Source organism: Mus caroli, chromosome 10 (assembly GCF_900094665.2).
Source record: "Mus caroli chromosome 10, CAROLI_EIJ_v1.1, whole genome shotgun sequence".
NCBI lineage: Eukaryota > Metazoa > Chordata > Mammalia > Rodentia > Muridae > Mus > Mus caroli.
The window spans coordinates 22256091-22269472 of NC_034579.1; the positions used below are offsets into that span (position 1 = coordinate 22256091).

The following is a 13382-nucleotide window of genomic DNA, read 5'->3' on the forward strand; positions in this document are numbered from 1 at the left end:
TGTGACTCCTTTGGGGGCCAAATGACCCTTTCACGGGGATCCTATGTCAGATATTTACATTATGATTCATAACAATAGCAAAATTACAGTTAGGAAGTAGTAACAAAAAATAAATTAATGGTTGGTGATCACCTCAACATGGGGAACTGCATTAAGGGGTCACATCATTAGGAAGGCTGAGAACCATGGCAACAGGGCTTAGTTCTTACTAGGTACAGCCTGAAGAGCTTTTCAGTTATGTTCTTTACCTTTAATCACAGCAATAGAAATGCCAATTAAGACAAAGTCTGAAGTTTTAAGAACAAGGTTTCAGGGCTCTGAGAAGGCTAGAGTTCTGTCTACACCACAAGAGTGCACTCTGCCACCACTAACTCCTGAATAACACCATCCTGAAGTAGATCACTGTGGCTGCAAGAGCTGGACTTAAGTACCTCTGGCCATTTCTCTCATAGTCAAGCATGACACACAAAAACAATAACAATGCACGCATACACGAGTCAAAACATAACATTACAAGTTTTATAAAAGCTTGGCATTTTCTTCAAAGAGTAAAAGCAGAGTGTCTTCTGTCTCCTCTAGAAACACCTTCCAGGCTGAGCCACACTCAGCTCAGGGTTGAACTTGAACTTGCTTACTTGTTTATTTGACATGAAATCTCACTATGCTGCTCAGCTGGATCTGGAACTAAGCAATTCTCTGGCTTTACCCTCACTTGCAGCTTGGTGAATGCTATCACTGCCAACTTCAGTTAAGAACTTGAGGATCCAGAAGATGACCTAGTTGGCCATCACTGGGAAGAGAGGCCCCTTGGTTTTGCAAACGTTATATACCCCAGTACAGGGGCATGCCAGGGCCAAGAAGTGGGAGTGGGTGGGTAGGGGAGCAGGGAGGAGGAAGGGTATAGGGAACTTTATTTCGGGATAGCATTTGAAATGTATATAAAGAAAACATCTAAATAAATAAATAAATAAATAAATAAATAAGAACTCGAGGATCTTAGGAAACTAGATTCTTAGATCCCTCTGTCAAGTATGTTTGGTCCGATGAAAGGGTTCATCCAAGTATGGATCTCTATGTTGTTTCTCAATAAATCAAGTGCTTTTCTGTTTTGTTTTGAGGCAGGATCTCATGTAGATCAGGCTGTACTGTGTAGTTAACCTCCTGATCTCCTGTCCCTAACTCCCAAGTGCTAGGATTCTGAGAGTGCATCGCCAACCTGGCTACATCAGGTGCATTTCTACCACAGGAAAATAGTGCCAGCAAATGTAAAGCATATAAGAGAACCACATTGTCAGCGAGGGTGTTTCTGAACAATGTAAGTATCATCACTTGATTACCTGGTTTCAGGAGACGAGGAACTTTCGCTGGTGTCCATCCTTTTACTTCTTGGGAATGAGGGAGTAGTAGATGGAGACGTGTCACCACTTAGGCGGTCTGGGAAGATGCGCTCCTTACTCAGATTGACTTCTGAATAGGGACAGTTGGCACCACTAACCGATGGAAAGAAAAGAAACGTGCACTCCCATTAGATCATCATTATATCAATTAGAATTGTGTGCTAGTGAATGTAAGAGTCCAAAGTTGAACCAAGAGTGTTACATATGTATGTGTGCATCACACACTAACAGAAATGCAGGGCTAAAGATACAGCAATCAGATATATCTTTCCAGATCATTTAAGTTCATTCTGATAGAGAACATATCTGCACTTGATTTCAAGAAGGACTCTGCTGCAAGCTTTAAGACGAGGAACAGTCAGAGGAGTCATCTGGGCTTTTTAAAGACAAGGCCTATGCACATCTCTGGGAATCATCAGCTGCAAGAAATATCCACTCTTGGGAGATTTTTAGAGCTATTTAATTTCCTTTGTAACACTTACTAACTTTCAAGATCCCCACGAAACACTACTACCCCTGGGACTTCAGTTACAGCAGACTTCCTAGAGGATACACAAATACTAATTCTAACCCTGCTGTGGAAAGGGGTCATGGGCCAACCTTTTCTATCTACACTTAGAGGTTATACTCTCGGGGGTCATGTAGTCTCTGGTTCTCTGTGACCTAGGCAGAAGAAACTGAGGTCACTAAGTGTTAACTTGGCATTAGCTTGCAGATGCCTATCCTGAGCCTTAGCATTTCAGTCTCTCAGACATCTGGGCACCAGGTTTCCTGATACATCAAGCTCTCCCGGTGACTTCCTATCTTGCCCTATTTGCTGAGAGAGGCCTTCTTAAATCTGGAAGTGGTTTAGACATTAGGTACATTATATTAGTATCTTTTGTTTTCTTTTCTCCCAGTTTCTATGATAGTGGAATTATTAATAATCACCCAGGGGAACTTTTTAAATACAGCGTATATATTTTCAACTGAGAGAAGCTGAGATACTCTCCTGAGGAAAGAAGAGTCTGAAATGCTCCCTGCTAACTCTAAGAGTGACACAAAATTCATCACAGATACCTTGAAAGCAAAATGCAAACTTTAGTAAGTATGTGCTGCTCTACCCGTGTGCCTTAGGCAAAACTGATAACACACAATCACGCGCTAACATGAATTTATGTTATGTCAATCCACTACAACAAAAAACCAGAACTCGATTGAAAGAAATCTTGATGGAGCACGTACAATATACTAAGCACTGTGCTGTACCTATACACACTAATTTGATCTTTCCAACACCCAAAAAAAAAGACGCTTCACATGATACACTAGGGTTTAAAATGGTTAAGTGACTTCAGTCGTCAGTTACCTCCTCATCAGCAAGTGCCTATCAATACAGTATCAATAGATACTGACTATGTTATGTTATGTTATGTTACTGACCTTCGCAGGCATTAGAAACGCAATAACGTGAGGAGGTGAAACCCCAATACTCAGTGGGTGTTAGTGTAGGGAAGATAGGCAATGCCTAATCACACAAACAAGTGATGTAACGTACACTGAGAGAACACACAAGGATGCTTCACTGGCAGTGAGGAAGGGCTTCCCTAGGAGAAGAACAAATCCCTAAGGGTCAGGACCAAGTTGTCCACATCTACTTCCCCACACTTAGGAGGAGGCAGTGCAACAAATGAGAGAATGAGTCTGGCAGGGCTAGAAGCTGAGATGCCTGGAAGCAGGAGACACAGGGAAGGATGGAAGCACCATGGTTGACACAGTAGACCACAGTCAGTAGTTCAAAGCTTTATCTTGGATTCAATTTGAAGCCTTTGGGTAATCTCTAAATTAGAGAAGTGACAAGGATTGACATGAGTGTAGGTGACAGAAATGTAGGGAAGGTTAACAGACTGTCAACATCTTCTGCCATCCCATGATGCTCTGCAGGCCAAGAAACAGTCTGTGATATGCAAGAAGCCAGAGTGGCATGTTTATCGTTCTGTGTTTCAAGAACTTGAGAGAGAAGAGACACCAAATACACACACATACACACACACATTTCTGAGGTAAGAATGGTTAGTGATAAGTAAATCTGGAGCAAAGCAATAATCCTGGAAAGTTTACTATTAGATATTTAAGTAAAAATGCTTTTTGCCTCAGGGCACACAGCAATGAAATAGCTCAGCAAAATAGGTCTACTCATTTGATAACATGCATACTGCTTCAGCCAGTTAAGAAGAAAAAAAATCTGACCACATTCAAAATTCAAACACTGCATGGGATCCTGCTGGGCTGCCTGAACTAATCAAGAATTCATGAGTACAAATTTCCAAAGCTAGTTCTGCTTAATGTGAACAGAGGCTTTGAATGAGGCAACTGGTAGCTTAGTAAGGAGGCAGCCAGCCAGGTGTGGGCAGCATGCAGAAACCAGCCGGAGTGACATAGTCCCCGAAACTACCTGAACAGGAGGAGGTTGTTGGGTATGGCATGCATGCGCCATGCATCTTAGCCTGCCAACTACATTCCTCAGTTTCAGGGACTACAAACACAAACCCTGACCTGCCTGTCCTCTTCTCCTCAAGATAGAAAAGCCTGGAAGGCAGCATCCTGTAGGCATTTGGTTCTTCAGCCACCCTGTACCTGCCAAGGAAGCAAATGTGCTGGACTGCTGTGTGGCGACCTGAAGGGACAACACTCTCTTTACTGCTGAGCTTCAGTTCAGGGAGGGTACAAATATCCACTGAAATCCTTTTCAAATGTCACAACTTATCATCATCGGCAATTCTCCCTAAAACCATCAAAAATTACAGATAGCCAGTGCCTCCCAAGCTCTTGAGCTTCCCACAATGGAAAACCAAGAGGAATTTTGGAATGGTGTAGGTTCCTAGTAAAATACGGCTTCTGAAGCAGACAACTGTGTTCAAGCCCCTTGAAAACAGCCCTTCACTTCTGCAGTTGACTAAATGAAAAACTTGAAGATAGTCAGAGAAAGGCAAGCTGTTGATCATCAGCCTTGTTGTCTAAATGCCTCTTTTTTTGTTTGTTTGTTTGAAAACAGATTGCCCTTGCTCATTCAATCAGTTGAAAGAGAAATAAAACGGATTTCTGAAGAAATTCCCCAACGAGTGAGAAAATCTGCCCTACCAAGGCAGCCTGCCATGTGGTGGTCACCCACAGATGTATGCCCAGCCTCTCTCTGCCTTCCAACCCTGAGAGAGCCTCATCCTCACACCTGCACAGTGTAGAGAGGAATGCCAGTTGGCTCCTGAGGTGGGAGGTGACAACTAAAGGGGATGTGACCACACATAGCCGAGCCCTGGAGCAAGAGCAGGAGAAATGCTTCAGGTAGAGTCAGGTGGTGCCTGGCATTGCTCTCTGTTGTCTCATCCATGCATATGAAGAGCAAGCACGGGGTCGGAAAATGAAGATGCTTTGCCCAGGGGACGGATCTCCTTCCCTAGCACTCATCCATACAACCTCAGTAGCAGTTCCAAGAGGGCGCTCACTTGACAGATTAAAAAAAAAGAAAGAAAGAAAGAAAGAAAGAAAGAAAGAAAGAAAGAGGCTTCAAAGAGGACTTGTACAGTGTCCCTTAGTCCTTGGTGGAGTTTGATCATAAACACTAGTTCTTTTTAAATTGCTACACAATATTAGTCCGAATTATGGAAGAATTTCCTCATTTCTAATCCATGACAATGAAACTGATTTGAAAGAACCATCAAAGAGCTGTGACTGTCTGCCTCTTGCCCTGCACACAGCTCTGTGTTGCAGCTTTCTCTGCTAGGCAGGGTTCCAAGTCCTTTATATGAATTGATTCTTTCACCACGGCACTCCTACGCACACCATCACCACTTATGTTACAAATGAAGACATTGGCAGGGAGAGGTGGAGTACTGTTCCAAGATTCCCAAGGCTTTACCTGATGTCTTTCAAGGCAAGCCAAGCTACAGATGTGAGTTTTTCCCCATCTCATCTCCCACTATCTACCCCTTGGGGTATGAATTTCAGTGAAACTCATAAGTAGCTATGCTCTCAAGGACTTGCAGTTATCTCAAGTCTGTTGTTGAAAGGAACAAAGGAGCTGCAAGATTTGCAACGCTGGCAGAATCACCAGGTGTTCCGTTCAATTTTTCTCCCAGCTATTCTGCCATGAAGTTTTAAAAGATTTAGTGTGTGTCTATGTGTGTGTGTTGGGCTGTGTTCATGTGAGTACAGATGCCTACAGAGTCCAGAGGAATGAGTGCCCCCCAGGTGGCTGCAGCTCCGACTTAGTAACTTTTAAAATCATACACGAAGTTTGAAAACTCATCAGTTTATCACTTCTATGGAGAGAGCAGATTCTCATTGGCATTACCAAATTTTCTTGTTTTTCGTGTACTAAGCTTTTAGCAACTAAATGTTGGTAAGGTTTGATTCCTTGGGGAATGTAAGCATTCCATTATGGGATTCATCTCTCCTTATTTGTTCTCTCTCTTTCCCTCCTGCCTTAACTCCTTGTCCCTTCCAGTCATTCATCCAAAGTCCTGTCAGGAAAAGAAAGTATAGATCCTGTGGGTCTCCTTATTATGAAACAGATATTAGCAAATTATTGCACACCAGCCACGTGAGTGACAGATATTTGCTCCCAGAACCTCTTGGGGGGCTGTTTTCCTAATGGCATTTCCTGTTGAAATTGTAAGTAAAAACAGGCTGCCTTGTCTACTCCTATTCACTGTCATACTAAAACCCTTTTAATGATAAATATCTGTCCTTAACAAATGAGGCAACACATCCAGGTTAAGCACCGAATACGCTACTGACAAACATACAAGCGAGGCTATATCAAGTGGCTGCTCTGTACAAGAGCCTGATAGAGATGAGGAGACACGAAGGAAGGCCATCCTGGGCTGGACTGAATTCTGCTTCTAGCAATGCACCATGAAGGGCACTTCCTCAGCCGCTCAAACTTTCCCTCACCATCTATAAGTGGAGTTTAATTCACAGGCTTGCTGTGAGGGTTAAATACGGTCATACACGGGTCCTTGGAACAGTGGTTATGGCAGAGGATGCCAAATATCCTTCACAATATTATTACCTTAGGAACGAGGTATTTAAGCTCCACTGTGTAAGGAAAGGTCAGCAAAAACAATCGATATGAAAAACTCCATAAAACATCCTTGGCAGGGCTCTAGTCCTTCCAAAGATAGCTAAGGCCTCCCTGACTACTACTCACTCCTGCCCATGTGGGGGATATGGGACCGTCTTCTGCACAGCCACCAAAGCCCGGGGACACCAAGCAGGCACTCAACACTCTACAGTATGCAAAAGCTAGGTGGATGGATGCTGAATGAAAACCAATTTGCAGATGTGCATCCAGTTACTAATTTGTAAAACATTTCATGGAATCCAAACATATTCTCTCGAGGCTGCTGGAAATAACCCGTCGTTTAATTTCTGAAAGAGCAAATTGTATACATCAAAGATGTACCTCTGAAGGTGACAAATCTATAGCACACCTACTTCTCTGTAACTTCACTCTCTTAACCCTTTGTGGGGTTTCCCCATTCTCTGACCTCTGAGTCAGACAACAAAAGAATGCTAATGTTTAGCTCCCACTTGGGCTCTCTTCTGGAGAGGTGGAGTCAAGCCCTCTGGCTACTGAGTATCTCTAGAGATGAAAATTCCACACCACACAGCCAACTCTTACTGATCATATTTCATTCTTAAAGGTTGCCACCTCTAACTATGTTACTAGGTGCATTATGCTGCTTATAACATTTCTTAGATAACAATAGTAATCTGTAATCTTCAGAAATACTAACAAGCAATCCTAGCCAAACCAGTCTTTTGCTAATGTGCTCGTAAAATTATCGTTGCCGAAAGAGCAACTTTCTTGGTTATCTACGAAAAGAATGCATGTTTTGATTTATTCAGCTTCTCAGTAAATTCATCTAAAGAGATTTTCCTCATTATTTTTTTTCTAAGCACAGCATTCTCAGCAAGGACAGAGATAATTGCCAGTGAAATGAACCTTTCAGAGAATATGTATGCAGCAGCGAGCCAGTCCACAAGTGGATGGATGAGATGGAGAACAGGCTGGGCTCGCTAAGGACTAGTTGCTGCCAAGGAGGCAGCACTGCACATTGTAAATTGTACAAACTGTCCAAGGAGTGTAGAACACCTGTGCCCAGGATGGGAAGGGTGAACAGCAGAGCCTGGAGCTGCCATTGTTTCTCCTAGCTTTTTTTTTTTTTTGTCCAGAGGCCCAGCCCACCAACTCTGCACAAGACAAAGTAGCTATGTCCTGTAAGCACAAGGATATCAATAGTTTTGTGGTTAAGTCTTGTCTTTTCAGTTATAAACTATACTCTCCCACTTCTTCAAAAAGGATGAACAGTTCTCTAGCATGGTCTCAATTAGTCTAAAAGTTTCCTTAGGGCATTTCTGCATAAGTCATAATTCATCCCTTCTAGTGACAAATACAACACCACCTGTAATACTGAGTCCATCAAGAAATTCCCCAAAGACAACCACTAAACCGTGGGAGCAGCTGGCCTGGAGGAGGCTAAGGGGAAGGTCATCATGGTGAGTGCCAGGTGATGTGACATGGTTGTCTCCCTAGGCTTTACTGCCACACTTAGTTACATGGACCTAAGGACATGTCCATGAGTCTATGCACAGTGCAGTACGTCAGATTTCCTTCCAGAGCCAAGAACACATTTTAAATAGCCACCTGTATCCCGACAACATGTCAGTTTTTTCTCTTTCTTCCTTCTCTTTCTTTCTTTCTTTCTTTCTTTCTTTCTTTCTTTCTTTCTTTCTTTCATGTATATGGGTACACTGTAGCTGTCTTCAGACACACCAGAAGAGGGCATCTGCTCTCATTACAGATGGTTGTGAGCCACCATGTGGCTGGGAATTGAACTCAGGACCTCTGGTAGAGGTTAGTGCTCTTAACTGCTGAGCCATCTCTCTAGCCCCAGTATTTTCCCAGTTGAAAAAAAATTTTTTTTCATAATTTGAGGATATTGCCTCTGGTCTAATGAACATTATGGGACTATATAGTAGATGAACCAAAGATCTTCATTTTAATTATGATTTTTTTGTATCTTATACTTAAAATGATGTTGTGTAGTCAGGATCTTAAGTGTGGGGCGTTCATGGAGCAGGGCTGAGGGGGGCACTGAGATGGAAGGGATCAAGATGAGACTCATCAGATCCCCTCACCAGTGGCCAGAGAAAACAAGGTATTATGCACATGAAATACTACACTGTCCTTGTGGATACTACAAGCTTCCCACTTCCCGTACAGCTGGTGGGAAAGGAACAGTTGTAATAGCAGAGTGTTGTTCTGAAAGCTGGCTAATCCATTAGGCAACAGAACAACCTGTAACATAAAGTAGGTGAATATTCAATAAATATTACATGTTCTGACTGGAAAAAAAAAACTGTTCTCCAAAAGAAGCCACTGAACAAAAGGATCTCTGAAATTAGGATGGGAGGCTTGCACACTTGGGAGCCACATCCTGCACTCAGCCTGATGTTATGAGCTGAAAGGTGATCCAGCTGTCTTCATGAGGCATAGCTGGTTGCTCCTGAGACGTCGCCAGGAGAGTTTAAATTAATGTTCTATCTTTGGTTTGCAGCCATGCAAGTGGCATAGAGGATTTAAAAATGGTGTCTGCAAATGGGATCATCATCCCGTCTCTGTGTACTTTTTATTATGGCACACGATGAACCTCTTTTTTCTTTAAAACAACGATGACGACAACAACAACAACAAAACCCCACAAAACAAAAAACAAAGAAAGGAAGCTAAGTAACACTTGTAGATGTAGAGATGCAGGGAAAGCTCTCTGCACTCAGTGAAAATAATACACTAATTTCACAATTCTCACTAACTCTTCGAGGAGTAGGTAGTAACGTGTCTGAGTGTTTTTCATGTTACAGGGAGGGCACACAGGTGCTACCGCCTGTGTGCAGAGGTCAGGGGCCACCTTCAGGAGCTGCTCCTCTCCTGCCATGGGGACTCTGGGGGGAATTGAGGGGCTCAGACTCAGTAGCATTTACCTACGGAGGCAGCTCATTGAGCTGCAGTTTCAAAACTGTAAGAACCACATTTCTGGGCTGGCTTGATGGCTCAGTGGGTAAGAGCACTCACTGACTGCTCTTCCACAGGTCCTGAGTTCAAATCCCAGCAACCACATGGTGGTGGCTCACAACCATCTGTAATGAGATCTGACACCCTCTTCGGGTGCGTCTGAAGTCAGTTACAGTGTACCTATGTATAACAATAAATAATTCTTAAAACAAACAAAAAACCACATTTCTATCCATGAACTACATAAATAAGAACGTTTTCTCAATGAGTAATCTAATTAGCATGTTTAACCATTTATACTGAAAATACTAGCATTTTAATACCCATTCATATGGGAGATGCTTGTGTCCCGAAAAACCCCCTAGATCATAAGAATTTGTCAGTATTTCAGTAATATTTTTAAATATCTATGAAGCTCCCCAAATCACCTGGACATCATTTTTTTAATTATACTTTTGGTTTTGTTTTGTTTTTTTAAGTTACATACAGGTGAGAAAAAATAATGGGGAAAATAATCATTTTTGTGACCATGAAATTCTTACATTGGATGGTATCGCTTTCTGATGTTCACTGCTTATCTTTTCATTCAAACTGTAAAGTCACCCAATCACGTGATATTCAGCTAAATAATTTCAAAAGGGTCTGCCCTCATTTTTTTATCAATGGCAAACCTCAAATAACTATTTTAGAAGGCATGGATCTGTAAAACTAACCAAGTTGCAAAAAAACAGATAACAAAAACAAAAAGAAAAACCCAAAATAACTAAAGGAGATCTATTTTAAACAGTAAATGTGTGTTCTTTCAGGAAGGCTTAACTTTAGATATATCCTTCATTTTTGCACAGTCTCCATGGTAACTACATTTCTTGTGGTTCTGAATATAAAATCAGCTCACATCTGTTTCTTATAGAAGGAAAGCATTTCCTGCATTCAGGGACAGCCCCGTCCACATGCCCATGCATAGGTCCCCACGGCAAGCACATACCTCTGAGTGCCCAGGTATCTCGATTTTTTAAAATGACCAACACCCCTGCAGCCTAGAGTTGGACATCCTCCAGTTTCTGATGGTTCCATTAATTCTGCAGGGCCTGTAGCAAACGTGATAAAAAGAGAAGTTAAAAAAGAAAAGTATGACCAAGTTAAAAGTGAAAGCTAAATGTTTAAATGTGTAGGATGAGAACAGGGTAGAGAAAAAAATGAAACAAGAAAACAAAACAAAATTTCGTTTCTAAAACAATGTATAGTATAGAAAAACAAGTAGTTCTTGTAAAAAATTAAAATGCTTTAGACATTACTGTTTTTATAAGGTTTCCCCATGGTTCACTTTGTCATAAAGGTTAGTTTTCTTTAATAGTAAAATGATAATAACCTTCTTTTAAGGTGTCAGACTACAAAGGTATTTAAATCTGAATTGATAGAAACATTTGAAAGAACTGTTATTAAATAACAAATTGCACAAGAATATTAATGTGAAAACGTCAAACACTAGATTGTCGAATATGAAATGCAAGCATCATGTTGGAACTGCCTGAGCCAGCTAAGTGGCCCGGGCTGGAATGCACAGAACCATTACAAATCTCTGCAGCTCTTCTGCACTTCAGACCATCCGTGGCCTCATCCACATGTGCAGGTGAAGGCCTTCCCAGATGTGGCTCTAACATTTCAATCCATGACTATATGAAATTTTAATCGTCTGATAAATTATCCTCTAGAAATAAGAACTAATTTCAAAAGGCTATGTTTACTTGCAAATAAAGCTCAAAACATCATACTTCTTAAGGCAATATAGATTTTTTTCTTTTATAATTGTGTGCATGTATGTGTATATGCTTGCTGGTGGCAATTAAATGAGGAGAAATCAGAAAAATAGGAAGAAGTAGAGATAGTGGAGACAAAACTAAAGCACGTTATTCAAGAAATGAAAACATTGATCACGTTAATTTAGTGCATCTTACTTAGCGGAGCCTGAAGAGGGTGCCCAGTCTTGGAACACCAGCCCACGGGGTGAATATCTGGAGAATCTGCATCAATCCAGTAGTCATAGCAACTGCTCCAGCCATCAAAGTGAACCTGGGCAACAGAAAAAAGAACACAGAGTCACAAGAATATTTCTCCTGAAAAAAAAAAAAAAAAAAAATCAACCCACCGCACAAGCCTTTCGTCCTTTCTTCTGATTTACACAGTATATTTAATATCTAATAAATCAATTCAGTTATTTAAATTACATCACTCACAACCTGAGATAAAAGATACTTTTGAAACTATCAGCAAATTATCTAAACACAAGTAAACTGCCTTCTTAAAGATGCATCAACAGGTTTATTATACTGTTGATAGTTTCATACTGTCACCAAATGAAAAAGAGGAGCCCTACGCAACATCTTCAAACAGCAAATGAGACACTTACAGATACTGCTGAGGTGATTTAAAAACCAGAGAGCAGGGGGAAGGGAAGATGAGAAGAGCAGAAAGAAAGACCTTTGAGGTAAATATAAAGCAAGATGGGTTTTTTTGTATGTATACTGCCTTGCTAGGAACACATCCCTGAACCATACCATTCAAATTAGTCTTTCATGTTTTCTAATTTACATATTTTTATTTTATGCATATGGGTGTTCTGCCTGCATGTATGTCTATGCATCACATGCATGTCCTACTAGTGTCTGCAGAATCCAGAAGAGGGCATTGAATCTCCCAGGACTGTGGCTACAGATGGTTGTGAGCCTCTGTGTGAGGGTCGGGGAGTAACATGTGTCTTCTCTGAAGAAGATCTAGTGCTCATAACCACTGAGCTCCAAAACAATTTTTCTTATAAATAACCATAATATCTCTTAAGATGCATTATAGGTGGTCACAGTTCATATTGTTACAGGTCAACAAGGTAAGGGGAAGTGGCCTTTTAGTGAACATTACTAGCTATCAGCTACCTATCTTTTAGGTGAATATATATATATATATATATATATATATATATATACACATACACATACATATACATACATATATACATAAATACATACATATATGTACATACACACTATATATATAACATACACACTATATATACACACACACATATGTATATACACATATACATATATATATATACTTTAAAAAGTTATATACCACACATATTCATATTATAATATATGTAATATTAATACTTTTTACAATAAAACATTATACTGAAGTACTTTATATATCTTATTTTTAGATTGTTTGTCAATCTGACTCTTCTGAAATATATGAATCCTTCAATCTTTACAAGACAATAAATATTCTAGAAGAATGCCTGAGGAAACACAGTATAATCATGGCAAGAGACCAAACTAAGCACATAAAAGACAACACTGATCAATTTAATTACATAAAAATGTAATGCTTCAGAGAGTGAATCGGTTTATAAGCAAGATGAAAGGCACCCAAAATACACTCCCTATACAAATGACAAAGCCCTTTCTTTCTTACTAAGCCCAATCTATCCAGAAGGGATGAGAACTGCATCAGAAAAACAGCAAAGAGATGCAATGGCTGGCCATATAAACGCAGAGAGTTGGTAAGTCTGTGAAGAGATTAATTTAATTGCAATGGGAAACTTACAAATGAAAAGTACAAGATCAGCCTGCCCAAAATAGCCATTTTTTTTTTTTTTTTTTTTTTTGCTTGAAGGAGAAGCTTAAAGGGAATTCACACAGACTATTGACAATGACCATAATGTCTGGAAGAGCCACTAGCTAAATGCAACCAGCATTCAGAATACATTGTCTTTGACTTATCATTTTAGCAACTTGTCTTTTACAAGGAAGGTAGTATGCAGTTATTAAAAATACAGACTTGTGCATGTGGGTTCAACATAGTGCAGTTTCTCCATCCTACAAATCAGTTTTCCTAGAATTAAAGTCCTAAAGAATACCTCTCCTGCGAGAAAT

The 13382-nt window shown here is 40.5% G+C and overlaps 1 protein-coding gene across 5 annotated transcripts in view; it reads right to left on the reverse strand.

Annotated features, from left to right (window-relative positions):
- The window catches only part of L3mbtl3 (L3MBTL histone methyl-lysine binding protein 3), a 99423-nt gene that overhangs the window by 16399 nt on the left and 69642 nt on the right, over nucleotides 1–13382 (reverse strand). For all 5 annotated transcript variants that reach the window (XM_021173941.1, XM_021173942.2, XM_029482882.1 and 2 more), the window contains 3 exons: nucleotides 11409–11523; nucleotides 10439–10541; nucleotides 1338–1490 (listed from right to left, as the gene is read on the reverse strand). In XM_021173941.1, coding sequence (XP_021029600.1) covers nucleotides 1338–1490; nucleotides 10439–10541; nucleotides 11409–11523 — 371 coding nt within the window. The remainder of the gene's footprint in view (nucleotides 1–1337; nucleotides 1491–10438; nucleotides 10542–11408; nucleotides 11524–13382) is intronic.